General features: G+C 53.4%; 1 protein-coding gene across 1 annotated transcript in view; it reads left to right on the forward strand.

Moving 5' to 3' along the window:
* Positions 1-22710, forward strand: part of MYOM3 (myomesin 3) — a 47713-nt gene that overhangs the window by 16719 nt on the left and 8284 nt on the right. The window contains exons 12-28 of the mRNA XM_072827815.1: positions 990-1189; positions 1923-1976; positions 2348-2475; positions 5199-5382; positions 6678-6852; positions 9729-9850; positions 10288-10475; positions 10766-10892; positions 11919-12097; positions 14871-14985; positions 15978-16134; positions 16787-16896; positions 18377-18421; positions 19289-19425; positions 21010-21154; positions 21293-21352; positions 21723-21790. Coding sequence (XP_072683916.1) covers positions 990-1189; positions 1923-1976; positions 2348-2475; positions 5199-5382; positions 6678-6852; positions 9729-9850; positions 10288-10475; positions 10766-10892; positions 11919-12097; positions 14871-14985; positions 15978-16134; positions 16787-16896; positions 18377-18421; positions 19289-19425; positions 21010-21154; positions 21293-21352; positions 21723-21790 — 2194 coding nt within the window. The remainder of the gene's footprint in view (positions 1-989; positions 1190-1922; positions 1977-2347; positions 2476-5198; positions 5383-6677; positions 6853-9728; positions 9851-10287; positions 10476-10765; positions 10893-11918; positions 12098-14870; positions 14986-15977; positions 16135-16786; positions 16897-18376; positions 18422-19288; positions 19426-21009; positions 21155-21292; positions 21353-21722; positions 21791-22710) is intronic.

Consider the following 22710-nt stretch of genomic DNA (forward strand, 5'->3'; position numbering starts at 1 on the left):
AGGTTATAGAACTTAGGGGCAAGAGAAAGGTATCCATTCCTCCAAATATGTCACAGCGATCCCTGGAATTCCACCGCTGGAGTCGGCCTTCCGGACCCCGGGAGGGCCAAACATCAGCCGAGCACGGGTGGATATGTTGCCGACTTTTCACCCTGAGTGACAGGGACGGACAGCACTGACCCAGAGGGAAGGGGCACGCTAGGAAGGGGAGGGCCCAGGACACCCCACCTCCTCCACAAGCTGCCAGCCCTGAGGCCCTAGCGTGAGGTGACACCTAATCCTGCCACTGATGGGGCTCACAGACTAGGTACTGGAGCTGCGTGCCTAATCTCACCGAATCCTGGCAGCTCCCATCAAGGCGGTAGGGGACTCTTTAGTGCCCCCATTCTACAGATGGGGGAACTGAGGTACATGGGGTGATGACTTCGCCCAAAGTCACCTTGCTCATCAGTGGTAGAGCCAGGATTAGGCCCCATGTGCCCCTGCCCCGTCCAGCTGGCAGCGTGTGCTCGCGTACCGCCTGAGGACGGTGGCACCCAGATGGCACAGAGAGCCCAAGCTCTGGGGGTCAGTCTGGAATGCACGCCAACTTAGGGAGTGGACGGCCCTTGGGTGACATTCACGAGCCATGGGACTCACGGCTCATCTCACTCCCGGAGCCCAGAATGGATCCCCCATTTGTAGAGTGAAGCTAATGAGACCTAACACTGAGGGCTGCTGGCATCAAGTGATCTGGGCGGCTGCGAGGGGGCGAGGGTGCAGTGCGGCTCCAGGCCCACGGGGAAGCTGCAGGAAGGCGCTAGCTATTTTGATTAGCATCACCAGCAAGGTGAAAAGGCCTCCTGGAAGCTGGAGGCTGGGGCCAGGCGCCCTAGTGGAGAACAGGACTCTGCTTGGCAGCCTGGGGCGGAGGAACAGCCTTGGGAGGGGCTCAGACCCCCATATGGGAGTCGGGGGCAGGGGCTGAAGCCGAGGCCTCTCTCCCGCAGGTGCCAGGGCGAGTCTGGGCAGTGGGTGCCCTGCCACCAGGCCCCCAGCGGGACCTGTCGGTGCCCTATCCAAGGCCTCATCGAAGGCCAGAGCTACCGGTTCCGGGTCCGAGCCGTCAGCACAGCAGGCAGCAGCCTCCCCTCCAAAGCTTCTGAACTGGTTGTCATGGGCGACCACGAGGAAGCCCAGAGAAAGATAGGTGGGTACAGAGGCCCCGAGGGACATCCTAGAGCATCAATGCAGGACACAGGTGGCACGGTCCCCATTCCAAGCCCTATTCAAAGTGGGGGTGGGGGAGACACAGCACAGCCCTCGGGAACTGGTAGTCTGATGGGGGAGACACAGTCTTGGGAACCCCTAGGCTGTTGGAGGAAGCACAGTGCTGTCCTTAGGAACCCTTAGCCTGAGGGGGAAGGTACTAGCCTGATGGAAGGAACACAGATCTGTCCACGGGAGATGCTAATCTGAGGGAGGACCACAGCACCTTCTTCAGATGCCCTCAATCTAAAGGAGGAAAGCAGCCCTGCTCAGGAGCCCCGAGCCTGGGGGGCATGGAGGGTGGGGTGGGGGTGGGGGCATCACCCTTTCGGCCTTGAGGGACCAGCCTGACTTGGGTTGGCCTCCCAGCTCCACCTTGCCTTAGGTATCCAACCCCAGACACAGACATCACTTCTCCCCTGTCCCCATTTGTCCCAAGAAGGCAGCATCTCTCAGAGTCTAGAACAGCCATAGAACAGTCTAGAACCCTTTGGACCCCTGCGAATATGGAGGCTCAGAGAGTGTGCCCGAGGTCACACAGGAGGGGCCCAAAGGCCAGGACTGGGAGCAGGGTGAGGGATCAGCCCCCAGAGTGGGCAGGTCCTGCCCTGACCCCTCCTGACCCAGCCTGCACCCCCTACTTCTCCCCCAACACGCTCCATTCTCCACCCTAGAGATCCCCTTTGATCTGGGAAACAAGATCACGGTCAGCACAGATGAGTTTGAAGGTACGTGTGAACCTCCTGACACTTTGCCTCAACATTCCAGCCTCCTTTATGGTTCTGGAAACTCTGGGACACACACGGGCAAAGAGGCAGAAAGTGTCCGTGTCCAGGGTGTGGGGAGGGAAGGGTGGGTGAGGTCCATTTGGAGGAGGCCAGGCCTCCCATCTTGCTGTGCTCCTCGTGGAGGAGGTAGCATGTTGGGGGAAGTCCTGGGGAGGACATCGGGACACCTAGCTTCTGGCCCTGGCTCTGCCTGGCCTTGCTGGGTGACCTAGAGCAAATTGATGTCCCTCTCTGGGCCCATTTCTTCTTCTATGAAATGAGGGGTCTCTGAGGGCCCACTCATCTCTGCTCCTCAATGACTCTGATTCCAGACTTTGTGACCATCCCCTCGCCCCCCACCAACGTCCACGCCAGTGAGATCCGCGATGCCTACGTGGTTCTGAGCTGGGAGGAGCCAAGGCCTCGGGGCAAAGCCCCCCTGACATACTCCCTGGAGAAGGTACCGAGATACCAAGGGCCCCAGCCGCAGGTTAGGCTGAAAAACAGACATGCTGTCACACAGGAGGTGTGGGGAGCACAGGGGCAGGGTCCCCGGGGGAGGCCTTCGGAGACTAGAAGAGAACCCGTGCCTGGAAGGGCTGAGAATAGCCTTCCACAGGGGGCAGACCTTTCGAGGTGACCTCAGCCCTGTGAGGCCAGTGACTGGCAGCAGCTCCTGGGGCTGTTCATGGAAATACACGGGAATTAAGACACAGGCAAGAGTGACAACAATACGATCCACCATTTCCTGGGTACCTCCCCGCCCCCGAGTCTGGCTGGCATGGGATCACGCATTGGGCCCAGCACCTCTTCTTGGCCAGGGCCACTTTGGGAGGGTACCCACGAGCCAGGGTCATGAGCAACCAGGGGGATGGGGGTGGCGGGTAGCCCTGGAGGCAGTTCCCCGACGGAGGGGGGGCAGGTGTCTGGGGGTGCGGGCAGCTCACACAGAGTGGATTTCACAGCAGAGGGGAGGCAGCTGGCACAGTGAAAAACAGCATGGTGTTAAGATCAACTCAAATCCTGACTTCTGCTGTGTGAGCCAGTTTCCTGAGCTCCCTGAGCCTCAGTTTCCTCTGGCATCAAATGGAGGCTGAATATAAGACGCAGCACACAGCCAGGCCAGCAGCCCTGAACCTGTAAACTCCTCTGGGTGACACGTTCTTGACTCCGACCCCCGTAAAGGAAGAGGCCAGGTTTACCGTCTCATTACTCCCTGCACCCAGCACAGGGCCTGGCACATAGTAGGTGGACATACAGGGTTAGCGAAAGTTCCAGGGAGGAGTCTCTGCCTCCAGTTATTCAAACAGGCCTCTCTATGCCCATTCTTGGGTGACCCTATTTTTCCCACATAGGAAAGCTGTAGATAGTTACGGATTTGTTCTGTGAGGCTGTAGCATGTCATGCTTAAAATGTTGGAGTCACACCGCCTGGGTTCAAATCTTGTTTCAGTTACTAGCTGTGTGGCCTTGAGCAAGTTTTTAGTCTCTCTGTGCCTCAGTGCCTTCTTTTTTTTTTTTTTTTAAGATTTATTTATTTACTTATTTAATGATAGAGAGAGAGAGAGAGAGGCAGAGACACAGGCGGAGGGAGAAGCAGGCTCCATGTCGGGAGCCTGACGTGGGACTCGATCCCGGGACTCCAGGATCACGCCCTGGGCCAAAGGCAGGTGCTAAACCACTGAGCCACCCAGAGATCCCCCACTGAACCACCCAGGGGTCCCCAGTTCCTTCTTCTGTAAAACAGAGATAATAACCGTACTCACCTCATAGACTCAATATGAGGATCTAATTAATTGAAGCACATAAGGACTTAGAACCTGGCAAACAGTAGGTGTTCAGCAATATTCACTGGTTTTTATTGTGATTTTTGGGGGGCCTAGCTGAGTTCTGGATATCCTGGCAGATGGCTGGGCCTTGGGAGGGGAAAGCACAGGGAGGGTGGGGTTCAGTGAGTTCCCACAGGGCTTCCAGGTCTGAACTGTCATAATCCAGACCCAGCAGAAGTGGCCTCTGGATGCCTCACTCCCCTTCAGCATCACCCTCAGCTCTTCACCCTCTATCTGCCCAGAGATGCAGGATTGGTGGCTGCCTTTTGGGTCCCTTATGCCGTAGACAGCAGATTCGGGGGCACCCACACCTGAGCTTAAATACCAAATACACCAATCATGAGATGCATGATCTTCAGCCAAGTGACCAAAACTCCCTGAACACAAGTTTTCTCACTGGCGGAGAAATGAAACCCACCTTGCAGGGTTATCGTAAGAATTCATTCATTTTCCCATTTATTGGTCCCACAAACATAGACTGAGCACCCTCTATGTGCCAGTGCTGTTCCTGGCCCTGGGGACATGGCAGTGGAGAAAACAAACAAACCCTGCCTCATGGAGCTGAGCTCTGAGTCAGGGGTGCAGAGACCGCTGTTAAGAAGATAAATCAGGAAAATACTTAGCAAATTAATTAGTGGTAGGCCCTAAGGAGAAAGACTAAAATCAAGGAAGGGGTTTGAAGTGTTAGGGGACGGGATGATTGGCATTTTAGACGGGGGACCGAGGAGTCCTCCCTGAGAAGGTGAGTTTTGAATGAGAAGCCCACCAGAGGTTTCTAGAGGGAAGAACATCCCAGGCAAAGATTGTTGCACTGAGGGAGATGTGGCTGTGGGCAGCCAGGGATGTGATCTGACTTGTGTTGTGAAGGGATCCTTCTGACCATCATCTGGAGAAAAGAGTGATGTAGTTCAGGTAAGAGATGATGGCGGCTTGGATCAAGGCTATAGCAGGAGCATTAGGGCGGTAAGCCATGGTTGGATCCTGGATAAATTCTGAAGGTGGAGACCACTGGATTTGTTGAAGGAGCATATTTGGGGTGTGAGGGACAGAGGGCAGGAGTCCAGGATGGCTTCAAGGCTTTTGGCCTGAGCCACGGGAAGGATGGGTCCCCTCAACCAAATGTGGATGGGTTTGGGGACAGATGCAGAGTGGAGTTCCGGATATGTTGAATGTGGGATGCTCAGTAGGCATCCAGGCAGAGATGTGGAGGAGGCTGCTGGGTCCAGAGCTCAGTGTCCAGAGGCCGCCCAGGACTGGGCTTAGAAGTTAATGAGAGCATGTGTGGAAGTGCCCCGGCCCAGAGCCTCGGCCCAGGCAACTGCTTAACCGGTGTGTATTTCTCTCCTTTGTCACAGTCAGTCATAGGAAGTGGCACCTGGGAGGCCATCAACTCAGAAACTCCTGTGAAATCCCCAAGATTCGCCCTTTTGGATCTGGAAAAAGGGAAGTCCTATGTCTTCAAAGTGCGAGCAATAAACCAGTATGGCATGAGCGATCCCTCGGAGCCCAGCGAGCCCATCGCCTTGAGGGGGAAGCCAGGTACCCATGTGATGCAGGAGATGGGGGCAGCCCAGACCAGGCCACTGGGACCTGTCGCTGCAGGGACAGAGCCATACTCAGAGTCCCTGACCCCTTCTACCCATCATGAAGCTGAAAAGCAACATGATCTCAGGCCTATCAAGCTTCAGAGCATCAGGAATCCCATCTCTCCGGGTGGGGAGTTTGTGAGAGTATGGGAATTTTTTTTCCAGATCAATAATTCACAGATTGCAGGATCCAGCTGGTCCGACGCAGGGGCCCAGTGTGAGCAGGTGGTCCCTCGGTTCTTAAGCTGTCCCACCCCAAGCTCTGGCTCACCGGGCAGGACACGTCTCAGCCACAGCGCAGCGTGCGCCTGGGCAAGTCCTTTCCTAGCTGCGAACCTCGGTGTCCTCAGCTGCCAAACATGTTGTTCCAAAGGCCTGGCTATCGCTCCCACTTCTGCCCCTCCAAGTCTCCCCTGTGCAGTGCCACCCTGGTCCCCACCTCCTGCGGCCCCTCCCTCTTCTGAGGCCTCTGGATTCTGGGGTTCTTCGAGTTTTGATAAGAGCAGATCAGAAGGTTCCCTGCAGCTGTCATGACTGACTGGCCCTTTACAGAGCCCAGCTGCAGCACTACCTATTCCAGAGGAGTCCGGTGTGCTGCAGGCCCGTGTGGGGGAGATAGCGGAGTCCTAGATTTGCTCTGGTCCAGTAATTTAGGAAATATATATATACACACATACAGATATATGTATGCATATGTATTATGTGTGTGCATATTATATATATACTCATAGCAAATATGAATGGGTTGGTGAATAAGTGATGTTTTCCTCTCATTCTGGCCCAATTAACACTTAGACGTGATTCGGGGTCTGGCCAGTGAGCAGTGTGTGATCAGACCACAAGGAAGTTTAGGGCAAAGTTCCAGTACAGTTCAGTAAAGGAAAGGAGAGAAAAAGAGAGGAGAGGATGGGAGGGAAGGGAGGACAAAAGAAAAAACACTTACTTGTGTTAGAAAAGTAAAATTATACAAAAATGAGAAAACACAAAAAAAGCAAAAGAGAGAGCATGGCGGGGGAGGGGACAGAGACTAAGGATTAATGACAGAGGCTTTGGTAAGGAAGCAGAGAGGAGGGGAGAGGGGGGAGGAAGGGGACTCTTGATGCCCCAGGGCGTGTCTGCCACCCCCACCCCCATCGGCCTGGATCTCAGTGGGGGCTCCACGCAGCCTCTCCCCACCTCCCCTCCCTCCCCAGTCTGTTAGGCCGGGTCACTCAGCCTCCTCACACAGCCCACATTTCTGTTTTTTAGCTACTCTCCGTCCTCCAGCTCAAGTTCAAGCGTTCCGGGACACACAGACGTCTGTGTCCCTGACCTGGGAACCTGTGAAAGACGCCCCAGAGCTCCAGGGTTATTACATCTACTCCCGTCAGGCAGGATCATCCGAGTGGCAAACGGTTAACAACAAGCCCATCCAGGGCCACAAGTGAGTCTGCTCCCCCCTAACTCCACCTCCTGCAAGGATGAGCCCTAAGGATCCTGGCACCTGCCATTTGACAATGTGGCGCTGTCCGAGCTCTTCTATATTGGGTCACTTAGTCTAGCTGCCATCCTTTGAGTTTAGGACTAGTATTTTTTTTTTAAAGATTTTATTCACTTATTCATAAAAGACACACAGAGAGAGGCAGAGACACGCAGAAGGAGAAGCAGGCCCCTGCAGGGAGCCCGATGGGGGACTTGAACCCTAGACTCAGGATCACGACCTGAGCCGAAGGCAGAAGTTCAACCGCTGAGCCACCCAGGCGTCCCTAGGACTAGTATTTTTGTTATCACTGTACAGATGGTGACACTAAGGCATAGAGCACTTAGGTAACTTGCCCAAACCCCCTTAGCTGGTAGCGGAAAACTGGGACTTGACCCGAATGGCCTTTTATTCCACAAACACTGGCTGAGGGCCTGCTGTCTGCAGAGGTGGCGGACTGGGTCTTGTCGGTCCAGGAGCTTAGAGACAGAGAGAGGGCAGAGGATGCAGCCACGCACCCCTCACCCGCCTGGTGCCCCTGCACTGACACTTGCCCTCCCGGAGCCTGGGATCCTCTGTCAGCTGGAGGGGGTAGCACCAGACTCTCCTCCCCGCTGAGGCTCCCTCTTCACTTACAAGGCCCTGGTCCTTGCAGGAATGGTAAACCTTGAGGCTCTTGGGCTCATGACTTCTGTCACCTGGGGGCTCTGTGGGGTCAGGGGCTTGGGTGGTGATACCCCATCCCTTCCATTTCCATCAGACGGCTGGCTGGGCCCTGAGCACCGCCAGCTGGACTCCCCTTGGACATGAGGCCTTCAATCATCTTACCCAGAAAGGACAGGACCGTGTACCCCACAAGTCTCTGGTGCCTCATGGTCAGCTATGAGGGGTCACTCATAACTTGTTATTACTAAAGTTCCCAAATTGGAGAATCATCAGGTTTTTTTTACAAATTCTGACAGATTTGACCAAGTTGTTCCTAGAATGACATCTCTCCCCCAACTTGCGTTCAATATGCTTCCCTGAGGGGAGCCAGGGGTTGTGGGACAGTCACCTGAAGGGAGTGGCACCTCTGGGACATATATCATACATGGGGGGGGTGGCACGCTCCTCTGGTTTGTAGAGAACATGTGTGCATGCCACTGGTTATGTGTGTCATGGCTGGAGAGAGGCTCCAGCCTCCACTGCTCAACCACCACGGCCCACGGGTGCTGCCTGTGTGATGGTGTAGAGGGAGCCCCGTTGGGCTGTGGGGGTCCGGTTCCCTGCTGTATTATCCAACCCCGCAGAACTTGGCTCTCACTGGAGATGCTCAAGCACCATCTGAGTGTCTGAATGAATGACTAGCAAAAGGGCAGGCTCTTCTCTGGGATTCAGGACACCGGGCAGCGGTCCAGGCCGAGTTCCTAACTGGCCGTATGCTCTTGGCTCGCCTCTTTGCTTCTTGGGGAGCCCCCTCCCACCTATAAAAGGGAGAAACTGGACAGTGTGATCCACAAGGGCCCCTCCCACATCCCAACATTCAATTTCATCCCCATCTCCAAAACGGGTAAGCCACCGTACCTCCCTCAGAAGGTGTTGTGACAAGTGCTCGAGTTTGCATAGATGACAGGGAAAGCCAGTGCCAGGCGTATGTGCATGGCTGCCGTCACAGCTGTCATTGTCATCATCTGTTGTCAACAGGGGCTGGTCCAGGGAGCCATCCCAGCCTCACCTGATCAGGAATTCCCTGAGCTTCATTCCCCTGGTGATTCATCCCTCTTATTGAGGTGTGCTTCCCCCGTTAGCATGTCCCTGAGCAGGGAACGAGTTGCTATGTCTGCCATCAAGGGTTTTATCAAGAAGGGACAGGGTGAGGACATTTTTCTTTACACCAGAGTGTGTCTGCATGACAATTATCTTTGAGAGTCTTTTTTTTAAAGATTTTATTTATTTAATTATTTATTTACTTATGAGAGAGAGAGAGAGAGAACACAAATGGGGAGGGGGGCAGAGGGAGAAGCAGATGTCCGGCTGAGCAGGGAGCTGTGATGTGGGGCTCCATCCCAGGTCCTGGGATCATGACTTGAGCTGAAGGTGGGTGCTCAACTGACTGAGCCACCCAGGCGCCCCTCCGTGAGGGTATTTAAATGGACTTCCAGCTTTAGAATCACAACACTCATGATAAGAGCCACTGTTGTGTTTCAAGATTGAGGCCCAAAGTTCTAGAGATGCACCAGGTAGCACAGCTCAGGGGCTGGCTACCTGGGCCCTCAATGGTTAGCTTTCCCAGCATATTTGTATTCTAATGGTGGGCTCTAAATGAGCCAGACCCTTTAAAATCTTTTCCCCCCAGTTTTACTGAGAAAGAATTGACATACATGACTGTGTGAGGTCAAGGCGGACAGCATGATGGTCTGATTTACACATATTATGAAATAATAACCACCAGAGGTTTAGTTAACATCCATCATCTCATATAGATACGCTAAAAAGAAAAGAAAGAACTGATTTCTCCTTGTGATGAGGACTTTTAGGATCTATTCTCGTAACACCTTTCCTGTATATCACACAATGGTATTAACTGTGCTCACCATGATGTGTGTTACAACCCGAGCACTGATTTACCTTATAAATGAAAGTTAGTACCCTTTGACCAACTTCCTTCAATGTTTCGAATCTTAATAACTTCACCCTCCAGAGTGCAGGCATCGCTTTGGGGGCAGCGGCAGGGGCAATATCTTTTAGGTAAGAACTGACCCCAAATGTCAAATCCTACTGCTGGTGGGCTGTTCTAGAAAGTTCAGGGATGCCTGCAAGCTGTTTGGCCCTCCCTGAAAGCTTGCACATTTCCCTTCCAGGTTTACAGTTCCCGGGCTAAGGACAGGGAAGGAGTACGAGTTTTGTGTCAAATCAGTCAGCGAGGCTGGGGTAGGTGAGAGCTCAGCCATCACCGAACCCATCAGGGTCAAGCAGGCTCTGGGTAAGTCCAAAGGGCAGGTGCAGCCTGCACATCTCTTGGGGGCAGCCCTGGGCTGGGCAGACAGCAGGGCTGGCCAGAGAGAGACCACATCTTGGAGGGTCCAATCCCAGAGGCCAAGGGGGTATAAATCCTCTGAGGGGTTCTAGAGTTGATCCACACACACACACACACACACACACACACACACACACACACACTTTCCTTTGGGGAAGAAATGACAACGGTCTGAGGCCATAGGGGAATGTCTGACTAGCTCTGAGGCCCAGGTGCCCTCCAAGTAGCCGAGTTTGGGTTACCAGCAAATGCTGCTGGCTAAGTTAGTACCCCCAGAGCAGGGTGGGCATCCACTGCAGGAGGCTTGTTGGCTCTCTCAGGCCCCACTGCCCAATCCAGCCACCCCTAGGAAGCAGCAATCCTCACCTCCTCCCTCCCCACAGCCACACCATCCGCCCCGTATGATTTCGCACTTCTGAACTGTGGGAAAAATGATATGGTCATTGGGTGGAAGCCCCCCAAGCGTCGTGGAGGTGGCAAGATCCTGGGCTACTTCCTGGACCAGCATGACTCAGAGGAGCTGGACTGGCACCCAGTCAACCAGCAGCCCATCCCTACCCGGGTCTGCAAGGTAAGCCTGGAATGGGGCCACTGGCTTGGTGTCCTGGACTATGCAGGTGGAGACCAGAGGTCACTATTGGAGGTTCAGAAGTCAAGAGAGGCCTCAGATTCCCTGGACTCAATAATCTGGCTAATTTTCAAGTACAGATTCACTTGATTGAGCTCATTTAAGTCCCCATGGACTTCCTGCTCTGACTTCTCCCCTGTCACTGTACCGCTTTCCCCTTCGGCCCCAGCTCTGCGGAGGGAGGGGGGGTCACAACCTTTCACATTTGTCACCATCTGTCTCTGCTCCTCAAGGTCAGTAACCTTCGTGAAGGCCACTTCTATGAGTTCCGTGCCCGGGCAGCAAACTGGGCAGGTGTTGGTGAACTATCAGCGCCCAGCAGCCTGTTCGAGTGCAAAGAGTGGACGATGCCCCAACCAGGTGAGAGGTCTGAAGATGCCGAAATTCAGTACCTGCTCTTGCTCCCCCTCTCTCCCCACCAGTCCAACCAGTAAAAGGAGAATCACTGAGCTTTCTATGCATCCAAGCTTGCTCTGTTGGTCCCAGGCCCCAGACCACTGGCCCTTTCCACCAAGAGACCCTGTAATCTCTGATACAGTCTTAACTCTGCCTTAGAGGACCCCTGACCTTGGCCATCATCTGGCCCTGTAACTTCAGCAAAAATTATCCCCTAACTCAACACACCATCTGAGCTCTGACTCTGGCCACAGACCAATGTCAAACCCCAAGGGCACACTGCTAGGGTGACCGACACCCCACATGCCACTCCCACAACCCCATTAGATTTCCCCAAGTGAGCCCCCATCTCCTATCTAGGAAGGAAGGATCACAACCTTCCATCATTCCGTTCAGCTCAGTGCTGGTTTTTTCAAGCAAATTGTAGATAACTAGCATGTGTGATGCTTTAGACAATAATTATAAACAACTGATATTTATTGGGTATTTACCATGTACCAACAGAGTTCATAAATTATGCCATTAATTCTCATAACAGCACTAGATTATAAGAACTATCATTATCTCTATTTTACAGATGAGGAGACAGGAACACAGGAGCTAAATAACTTGCCCAGAGTCCCCATGGCCTGAAAGGGTCAAGCTAGGGCATGAACTCCAGTGATCTGACTCTGGAGGTCACACCTTGGCCCCTCCACTAATCACAAAAACACCAAAGATATGAGAAGCATTACTGCTGCCTGGGTTAGGAAAGGGGAATATCACAGATACTTCCAGAAAAAGTGGTGCTGAGCACATTTTGAAGAGTTAACCCTATTTCAGGCCCAGGCCAAGAGCAAGCTTTGTCATGACGCCAAGGCCTGCCAGGTCCTCACTGTGCCCAGGGCAGACGCTTCCAGGCCCCGTTGTAACTGGCAGCTTGACAAGGTTGATGACTGCCTTGCTGCCCAATGCTGGCTGGCCAACTCCTCCTCTACCCTCCTCCTACAGGTCCCCCGTATGACGTGCAGGCGTTTGAGGTACGGGCCACCTCCCTGATGCTCAAGTGGGAGCCCCCACTGTACACTGGAGCTGGGCCGGTCACGGGCTATCGCATCAGTGTCCAAGAGGAAAGCTCTGAACAATGGAAGCCAGTCACCCCAGACCTCATCTCTAACACCCACCTGAGGGTGAGTCCCTGCTTCTTCCCCCCTACCCACCCTGAGCCTTCCCGTCCACTGAACAGTACAGGACTACAGAACATCAGAGCTGGAAGGACCCTCAGAGATCACTGCCCTCACTTAATGTCAGCAGAGGACCAGAGAGGGGAAGTGGCATATCCAGGGTCACACAGGAAATTGAAAGTCAGGCTGGCTGGCTGGTTGTCTTAACCTGCTCCAAGCTGGGCAAACTCCTCCCTCAACCCTCACTTATAATCAGCCAGGTATGTCCGCATTGGGGTATGCATATCCCTTGAGCCAGGAATTCGGCTTCTGGGATTGGATTGTAGGGAAATAATGAAGCAAGTGTGCAAAGGCCTAAGGACAACGGTGCTCACTGCAGCATGTTTATAAAGGCAAAAGTTGGAAAAAATTCAAATGTCCATCAATAGGAGGTTTGCAGCATGTTTATAAAGGCAAAAGTTGGAAAAAATTCAAATGTCCATCAATAGGAGGTTTGCTTAAATAAATCAGTGTGTCCTTCAAGCAGAAACCTGTGCCAGGTGGTGTAAAGACTATGGGTGTTTAAGGAATGACAATGGTATAGACAATGACGTAGACCGATGTGTATGTATTGACATGAAAATATATCCATCATATGTGGCTAAGAAGCAAAAGCAGAATATAAAGTAGGATATTTATGTCTGATAACATAGTGCATATACAGAGAGAGCGCATACATTAATAAAAATATACACAGATATGTCTTTCTTAATTTAAATGAGAAACAAAGGCTAAACTCTTGGGATAAATAAGAAATCTAGCAGAATCATTGGTTTTATTCACCTGTGGTGGTCGTTTTAACTCCACCAACTCACAGAAATTGCCCATGCCGGAAAACAAAGGGTCGATTGAAGCGTTCTTAGCAGACACAAACCACTACCATAGACAATCGGTCGGAATCCCAGGCCTCGGGGTCCCTGAGGCCGCTCCCACACTCCCAGCGCCCATCTCGGCAGCCTGCATGTCTCACGGGCCACCTGTGTTTGGAGGAACACTGGTGAGGACAGTTCTGTGATGTAGATTAGATTTTGTTTCCCGGAGCTCTAGGGACAGGGGAATATCTTCTCCAACTCATTTTGCTTCTCCAGCTCACTTTGTGTAGCAAAAACTACACACCAGGGGGTGGGGGGTGCAGTTTTCGAGACCACCCGTTAGCATCCCATCAGTTAGCAACCGAGAGAAAAGAAGGCGAGTTAGAGACGCCCAAAACAATGTGGAAAGAATAAGATACTAACAAACATGGTGCATGTCACGTTTCTACATGATTTATGTGCAGTTCAAAGTCTAAACAGATTTTTACAAAATTGTTATTTCTGGTCACCTCTGTGGGTGCAGCTGCCAAGGGAGCGTTAACTCTTTTCATTTTATAGTCTTCTCTATTGCCTTCATATTATCCCAAGGGTGTATTTTCTGATCATCAGAAAGAATGAAAACTTTCATTTTGAAAAAATAACAGTAAGGCCAGCTCACACAGAAGCAGGGAGGATAAGCCTTGGCCAGTGGAATGCTCTGGAACTCCGTAGTTTCTGCCCCATGGGGCCAGGCTCCCTGCAGGAGAGTCGGCCAGCGCTGGACAGCTGGCCCGAGAGCCGCACGGGATGGGCAGTCCCTCTGCCTCCTCACAGAGGTTGGCCCAGGCAAGGACTGGGCGGGCCTCGGCCCCTTGGCACCACTTCTGCCTTGCGGATCGTTGGCTGGCATTCGCTCAGTCATTTACTAAACACCTCTTGACACCAACTTAGTGCCACGTCTGGAACCAGGTCCTAGACATAAAAAGCTAAATAGGCCCTGGTCTTTGGGCAACAGGCAATCAGCATGCTGTGCACTGTACCATTGACGGGGGAGGGGGGCGGGGAGGGGGGGCAAAGGGATCCTAGGAGTTCCAAGGAGGAAGGCGAGAGACCCTTCCTGGAATCCTCAGTCTGCCCGAGCTGAGTGGTCAAGAATGAACAGGCGTTGGCTAGACCAAGAAAGAGAGAACATTCCAGGCAGAGGGCCCAGCAAGGACAAGGGTGTGGAGCCGTGAGAGGGGAACGGAGGAGGTGACCGTGGGCACCCGGAGGGAGTCATGGGGTGAAGGGGGCATGCAGAAGGCTAAGGCCCGATGAGGAAGCCTTTAGGAACTAAACCTGGAAACCTGAACTTTCCCGAGAAGGCCGCGGGAAGGTTGGAACGCAATCAGACTGGCACCTCGGAAGAACTGGCGGAAGGAAAGGTGGAGCGGGAAGAGGGGCCCAGGGTCAGGGACAGCATCTCGGACGCTGCTGGACCAGTCCAGGAGAGCAGAAATGAAGCCTCCATCGGGACCGTGGCTGGGACGCCGGGAGGAGAAGCCACGTTCGAGAAACGTTAGGGACATAAGATGTGAACCGGGTGGGTGGACGTGTAGGGCTCGAGAAGATGTTGGAGACGATGCCCAGGCCTCTCCCTGGGTGATGGCCGGAGGAGAGATGGGTCGCAGGAAGGGGGCGAGGCAGCTGGTGACTTGGGCGCACAGAGTTGCAGGTGCGTAGGCGCGGGAGGCGATTCCAGCCCGGGGACCCCTACAAACTGGGCCTGGGCAGAGCACGGTGCTCCGGGCCCGCTCCCCACGCCAGGGCGGCCTGTGCCCTAACTGGGTTCCACAGGCGAGTGGCTCCCTGCACCCCCCGCCCCTGTGGCCGGGGCTGTAGGAAGGGCCAGTCTGCCGTCTTAGGTGCTCACCCTTACCCACCCCTCTACCCCCCACCTCCACCCCCAGATCTCTGACTTGCAGCCGGGGAAGAGTTACGTGTTCCAGGTCCAGGCGGTGAATTCAGCAGGTCCGGGACAGCCGTCCCTGCCCACCGACCCCATACTCCTGGAGGACAAGCCAGGTAGGGGCAGGCGGAGGCGCCGGCACCACAAGGCCAGACTGTGCCATCGAGGACAGGCGGAGGTCAGATGGGGGTCGGGAGAAGCAGGTGGATCAGGACGGGGCCCCCTCCCACTGCCACCCTCCCCGTCTTCTAGCTCTGCCTTTCCTTCTTGCCTATTTCTCCCCCACCCCCCACTCCCGTTTATTTATGTGGGAGCCCAAGATATGAACATTTCTATTTGATGGGGTCTTCCATTCTTTCATATGCCAAATTCATAAACTCACACAACCCTTTGTGGATATTTAAAATAATACCCAACTGCATTCCAGATGCTACACGAGGCTTTGTCTGTCTTGCAGTCACAACTGCTGAGGTCCCCTCCTACCACACACACCATGTGCTGTGCTAGGTCCTCCCACGGCCCTGGCCCTTGCGACAAGCCCCCAGGTGAGGGATCATTGCCCACACTTTAGAGCTGATTTTTGCTGTAGCTCAGAAGTTAAATGATCTGAGCACACAGCCGGTATGAGATGGAATCACTCCGCTCTGCAAACTCTAAAGCACATCTTCTTTCCATTCTTCTGCTTATTCCTTCATTCAACGAATATTTGGTGACACCCACATTGCACCAGGGTCAGAGCAGTGACAAGAAAGCAAGGCCCCTTGCTCAAGCATGGGGGAGGGGCAGGAAGGACAGTAAGCCAGGTACCGATGACGTGAAGGTGATCATATAAGAGGATAGTAAGTGCTAGAAAGGAAATGAACAGGGTGGTAGGGTGGAGTGAGGCTAACTTTAGCCAGAGCAGTCAGGGATGGCCTCCCTGAGGAGGTGTGACATCTGAGCCGAGAAGGGACTGATCGCACAAGTCCTTGGAGGCCACGCAAGGATACTGGGGTTTATTATTTTATTCAAGCACCGTGGACAGCCATGGAAGGTTTAAGCAGGGAGGTGTAGGACCTGGCTTATTACTTCTAAATGTCCCGTGCCCTCCCTTGGATCCTGCCCTCAGATGCCCGAGAGATCGAGGTTGGGGTGGATGAAGAAGGCTTTATCTACTTGGCTTTCGAAGCCCCCGAGGCCCCTGACTCGGCGGAGTTTCAGTGGTCCAAGGACTACAAGGGCCCCCCAGACCCCCAGAGGGTCAGGGTCGAGGAGAAAGCTAACAAGTAAGTGAGGGGAGTGGGAGGTGGCGGACCCAGTCCACAGGTCCCAGATGTTGTCGGGCGTGTCGCCGGAAGCTCATGGGTGAGACCGCCTGGCGGGACTCACAGATAATGGGCCTGACAGGGGCTGCTTGGTCCCTCTCCTAAGAATGCTGCCTGCCACCGTAGGGAGAAATGAGGGGACAGTACATTTAAGAGCAGACCGGGCAACATTCGTTGGCGATTCTTCTTCTGCAAGGAATGGCGTGTGCCTTTGCACCTGTGCTTCCAAGGCCACGCTAAGCACTTGGTTTCTAGCCTTGGTTTCTAGTCACAAACAGTGACCTGCTCTTGGAAGAGGTCTGGGCTCAGCGTCTTCATCTGTAAAATGAGGGATAGGGGCCAGATGTCGAATGTCCCCCATGTCGCACTCCCCCACCCCCAGTAGCTCTGGCTTTGGCCCTGTCCAGACGATGACTTGAGCCATGGGGGGAGAGACAGAGCAGTGCAGCCAGTAGAAGACCCTGTGCCAGAGAGCCCCAGGGAGGTGTAAGGAGGCAACCATCCCTGCTCCGTAGCATGACCAGGGGTGCGTCTGGGGTACAGAGCCTCCAACTCCCAGGCCTCCGATGCACGAGGCACCTCACTGAGTCTGTGTTCTCTCTCTGTCTGCCAGGTCCAAGGTCATCCTGAAAGAGCCTGGCCTTGAAGATTTGGGCACCTACTCCGTGGTGGTCACCGATGCTGATGAAGACATCTCGGCCAGCCACACGCTGACGGAGGAAGGTAATGCCCTCCGCTCCACCGCCAGCTCCTCGGAGAGACAGGCCCTGATGGAGAGTCCCAAACACAAACATCCCCAGAGGCTGGCAAGAAGCAACAAAAATTAATGCAGCAGCAAGTTCCAAAGAAGTAGGCCCTCACCCACCCATTCAGTCAGCCAGGCGATTAATCAGGACTTATTGAGCACCTAGCGTGTGCCAGACACTGTCCTAGGCCCTGGGGGTTACATCAGTGAGTGCAACAGCCAAAAATCCCTGCTTGGTGGAGTTCACATCCTTCCTGTCTCTCTTTCCTTTTTCTACTTTTGATAAAAGCAAAGGTACCAGCATTCTTTCACCTTCTTCTGCAGCCCTGGAAATGCAACAGTGCAGTGTGAGGATAAATTGCAAATGGAAAAAAAAAAAAATTGCAAATGGCAGTTGGTCTGAAGAATGAGGATGACAGTAGGGAGCAGTGGGGACTGTGACAAACCAGGGAGTAGATGCTGCCTCTCAAGGGTCGTTCATGTTTGATTTAAGCAGAACTGGGACCAGGGCTGACAAATGACAAGACTCATGCTCTGCAGTCTCCAGAGTAACTGAGGGACAGACCATTGCCCGCTGATGATTGTACAGGAGACTCTCTGATTTTGTTAAGAATAAGAAGCCAAAAAATAATAATAATATTTTTTTTAAAAAAATAAATAAATAAATAAAAATAAAAGATTAAGAAGCCAGACAGGCTCAGGTTCCAGTTCCGGTTCCATAGTTTTCTGGCTGTTTGAGGTTGAACAAGTCATGTCACCTTTCTGGACCTCAGTTTGCTCATCTGTAAAGGGAGATCATAGTCCCTCGCTGCCCCAACTGAAACAACGTTATGCAGATACCATCAGATGATTCTATGGACTCTGGGGCTTACAAGGAAAGCGAAGTATGGCCTCTACACCCTGCCAATTCTTCCATCAACACACATTTACTGAGCACCTACTGTGTACCAGACACTCATGTAAGTCCAGAGCTCAACTTAGCAGAAGACACAAACCTACAAACCTAATACACAGAAGCAGTAAGTGAAGAGAACTTTGCTGAGCTGCCCTTGAGGCTTGTAGACTGAAGTGCTCAGGATGGGGGGCCTCCCCCCTCAAGAAGGGACAACATATTAGAGTGGGTTAACCCTGGGGCTCAGGAACCAGTGAGCCCGGAGTGCTCAGAGGTGGACAGTAATGTTCGTCCCACAGCCCTTTGTGAAGACTAGTGAGGTAATGCAGAGCCTGGCACATGGTGGGCACTTCTCTGAGGAAGTGGCACTTGATCTTGGGGTGGCTGGCAGCAGCCCCCCACATCCCCCTCGGTGCTCCGGGGCCAAGGCCCACAGTGCTCATCATCACCACCTGTGTAGCAAGTGACTCCAGGTTGGCGGGGGGAGTCCCTTGGGATGGACCCCACGGCCCAAGCATTTCATTCTCTCTTTCATTCTCTTTTCCCCCTTGTTCCTCCTGTTCCAGAGTTGGACAAGCTGAAGAAGTTGAGCCATGAGATCAGAAACCCAGGTAAGCTGGGCCCCCTGGGGTGTCCAAAGCAGAGCTGAATAGGGTTGAGAGCCAGAGCGTGGGGGGTTGGGGGGTGGGAGGAAGATAGGAGCATCCAAGAGCTAGAGGGTCAGGGTCCATGAGAAAGGGGGAGGCCAGCAGGGTGGGAAGGGGGTAGGGTACCGAGGAGGGCTGTGTGGTTGGTTTCATCTCCTTATGATTATTATTACTGGCTCTTTAGTAGTTTGGATTTGGGATCCTCTAAACCCCTGCCTCCCGTCATTGGTGAGGAGTAGCCTGCAGTCCCTGGAGCAGGGGTCACGCACTTGGGCTCACGTTGGAATCTCTCTGAAAACTTTTCAAAGTCCCAATGCCCAGGCCCTGCCCTAGACACATCAGATAACCTCTGGGATGGAGCCCAGACATTGGTGTTTTTTGAAAATCCTCAGGGATCCAGTGGCCAGCCAGGTTGAGAAGCATGGCCTCAAAACCATAGGAACACCAAATGCTTCTCTGAGATAAATTCTATCTAGAGTGGGGGCGCCTGGGTTGCTCAGTTGGTTGAGCGTCTGCCTCCGGCTCAGGTCGTGATCCTGGGGTCCTGGGATCGAGTCCCACATCAGGCTCCCCACAGGGAGCCAGTTCCTATGTCTTCTCTGTGTCTCTCATGAATAAATAAATAAGATCTTCAAACAATTTTTCTATCTAGAGTAGCTGAAATGGAAACCCTCCTAAGGCCCCCATCCCGGTGGTGTGGCCTTCAGAGCTTCAAGCACTTTGCCCGCTCAAGGCCCAGGGTGCGCTGGAGGTGGGGCTGGCCTGGGAGTGAGCAGGGGGGAAGGAGGCCCCACCCACCCCCTCCGTGTCCCCATCCTCCCATCCTCCCAGTGATCAAGCTGATCTCGGGCTGGAACGTTGACATCCTCGAAAAAGGAGAGGTGCGGCTGTGGCTGGAAGTAGAAAAGTTGTCTCCGGCCGCGGAGCTGCATCTAATCTTCAACGAGAAGGAGATCTTCAGCTCACCGGTAACTGGGGGCTCAGACTTCTTAGGGGAGGCCCCCTGCCTTGAGGATGTGGCCTCTCGGGGCAGTGGTTCTCCACAGCCCAGCACCACCCCCTGGTGGACATTGCAGAAACAGCCACATGCTTTGGCTGACCCAATGGTGGGGTGAGGGTGGGACCCCTGGCTTTGGGGGGGGGGGGCTCGTGGCTAGCTGCCCACTGATGCAAGGGACCCTCCAGATAAAGAATCCTCGTGCCACCCACAACTTTTGAATGTCCTACCATCCGTTCTTAAGATTAAAAACTCACATTCGTGCTCATAATTATCCAAGCCTAGACCCTAACTCTATAATATACAGGATTTCTGCACAGTTTTAATATACACCAAATACAGGGTTATTCTATGAGCCCCTTCACCTACGCTCTTTCGTTCACTTTCCTGTCCTTCTCGTACCAAATAGCTCCTGATCCTCTTGCTTTACTTAACTTCTCTTAAATTCAAACCAGTTCATTATAAATCAGGGCAGCATGAGTGAGATTATGTTGGAGCATCTACTATTGAAATACATATGGCTTTTATTTCTTCTTCATATTACAGTCGTGGTGTTACATTGCTTTTCTGGAGGGGAAAAAAAATCATGTGTGTAGGTTGTATTAGATTCAACCACGAGCCGCCCGTAATCAACTTTTTACAAACATGGGAGGTTTCGATCTCAGGAGAAATTCAGTCGTGACATCCATCGTGTGATTTGCAAATTCCATCCCCAGATGGCACCGTGGCCACCAGAAGATACGTGTTACAGAGAAGGGCTGTGGTTCTGACAGAGGAGAAAGCGCTCAGGGCTGGGCGTCAGACTCACACCCACCTCCTGTGTGCCCCGGGGCAGTTCTCGTCACCTCTCTGTGCCTCAGTTTCTATATCTGTACAATGGGGCTGGTTGTCCCAGGATCAAAAGAAGCAAATGAGAAAATTGCTGTGAAAGTTGTGCATAAAGATTAATCAAGACCTTGGCACGTAAAAAAAAAAAAAAAAAAGACCTTGGCACGTGGTAAGAGGACATGTGACAAAGTCTGCACTCTTTAGTGCACAGCATCGGGACTATTGCTTGTCCCGACAGAAAAATAAACTAAAACTAGATGGCTCCCCCATATCATATATACAAATAAACCCAGAGGGAATACAGTCCTAAATGTGGAAAATAAGACTTTTAAGAGCTGTTAGAACGTGACACAATGGAAATGAATGTTAATTCTGGGTAGCAAGGACAGAGGCAGGCATTTTTTACATTATCCTTTATACTTTTGTGAGGATTTGTAGAAAATGTGGCACAGTAGGGGTTGGGGCTTATTATGAATTGCAATTAATTCAAGCACCCAAGACTCTTTCCTGTGCCTGCTGGATCCCATAGGTGTTCCCAGGGCCCCCAGGGGTGGTGGACCCCAGTGTGTGGAAGCCTCGGAGTTACCCAGGGCCTCCCCTCGCATCTCGGAAGGCTCCTAACTCTGCACACATCCCCTCCCCACGTCCAAGCCCGCCCTGGGATAGGGCACAAATCTCCTGGGATAGGAAAAGAGCAAAACAGAATCTCCGGGTTTATTCTCCCCAGAACCGCAAGATCAATTTTGACAGAGAGAAGGGCCTGGTGGAAGTGCTCATAGAGAACTTGTCCGAGGATGACAAAGGGTCCTATACCGCTCAGCTGCAGGACGGAAAAGCCAAAAACCAGATCACCCTGGCCCTGGTGGATGACGGTCAGCCCCGCCCCCACCCCCACCCCACCCACCCCCAGGTCCCCGCTCTCTGCTCTGGGGCGCCCCGTCCATCCCTAGGCCCCGTTCAGGTCCTGCGCTCCTCCTGGCTCATGCCAGCTCCTCCCTGTGTGTTCACAGAGTTCGACAAACTTCTGAGGAAAGCAGAAGCTAAGAGAAGAGACTGGAAGAGAAAACAGGGTAAGAAGTGCTGGGGTGCAGTTCGGACGACGTGGCCACCAGGCCGGCGGTGGGTGCTGGGCACCTGCGGGGCACCTGCGGGGCACCTGCCTGTCGGTGGGCTACTAGAGCCCAGAGGGAGGGCCGCTGCGGTGCAATCCAGGTGGGTCCTCGTGCAAGAACAAAACCCAGAGCGACACCCCTGAGAGCCGATCCACCCCTGAGAGTGACGCCTCCTTGAATTCCGCGCCCCAGTCCCTGCCTGGGCTGGGGCCCACCCGGCCTGCGGTCACTCGCTGCCCCTGCCTCGCTGCCCCCTCGTCTGGCCACCAGGCGGCGCCCTGGCGGAGCCTGGAGCTCTGACGGTGGGCGTGTTTGTTTGCGCTCCCAGGTCCGCATTTCGAGGAGCCCTTGCAGTGGAAGGTCACGGACGACTGCCAAGTGCTGCTGACATGCAAGGCAAATCCCGGCCCTGCCTCCGGCCCTGCCCCCTGGCCCAGTGCGGGGAGCGGGTGGCTCGTCCCCAAGCCCGGTGGCCGTCCTTGCCCACTTTCCCAAATTCCTGTGCTTGGCTGAGGCCCAGGAGCAGCAGCCCCAGGGAGACCACATTTAACTGGAAAACAAAACCACCCCCTGGAGAAACCCACCAATCAGTGTGGTTTGGGTCAGCCTTCAGCCAGATCTCCTGGCTGTTCCGGGAAAGGGTTCTCTAGGGCCTGGGCATCTGGGAGCATGTGAGGATCTGTATATTGAGAGGGATTCCCTGATGTTTATTAGGGACATCAGGGTCTGATCAGGGACATCAGGGACACAGGGCCTTGCCAGACCCTGTGCTCAGTGCTCATCTGCCTCACAATCATCTGTGAGATAAGCATGGACCAGAAAACAGGTAGAGAAATAGCTCAAGACCACATGGTAAGAAGTAGATCTAGAGCACGGTTTTCACCCAGTCTGTCTGACTCCAAAGCTGAGGCCCCTTCTCCGCACCCTGCAGCCTTTTTAGATGACTGGGGAAGGGCAGGAAGGGTAGGGGGAGTGCTCTCCCAGAATCATATCCATTCAGCTAACTCAAAGCAGATACTATGCAGCAGATACTCTGCATGGCACTGAGGACACAAAGATGAAGAAGTGAGGTCTCCTTAGGCCTCTAGGAGCCCAGGGGTCTGAGGCAGGATCCTTGGAAAACAGCATGCCCTCCTGCTGTGATCCAGACACGTGCAAGAAATTGGTTAATCATGATAGGGACACTCTGGGGTGCTTCACGGAAGGCTTCCTAGAGGAGGTGACATCTAACCTGCATCTGTAAGTTGCAGAAGCAAGGAAAAATGGGAGTAGGGAAGAGATCAAAAGTGAAAATCATTAGTGAAAATCCAGAAACC

This window comes from Canis lupus, chromosome 5, assembly GCF_048164855.1.
Source record: "Canis lupus baileyi chromosome 5, mCanLup2.hap1, whole genome shotgun sequence".
Classification (NCBI taxonomy): domain Eukaryota; kingdom Metazoa; phylum Chordata; class Mammalia; order Carnivora; family Canidae; genus Canis; species Canis lupus.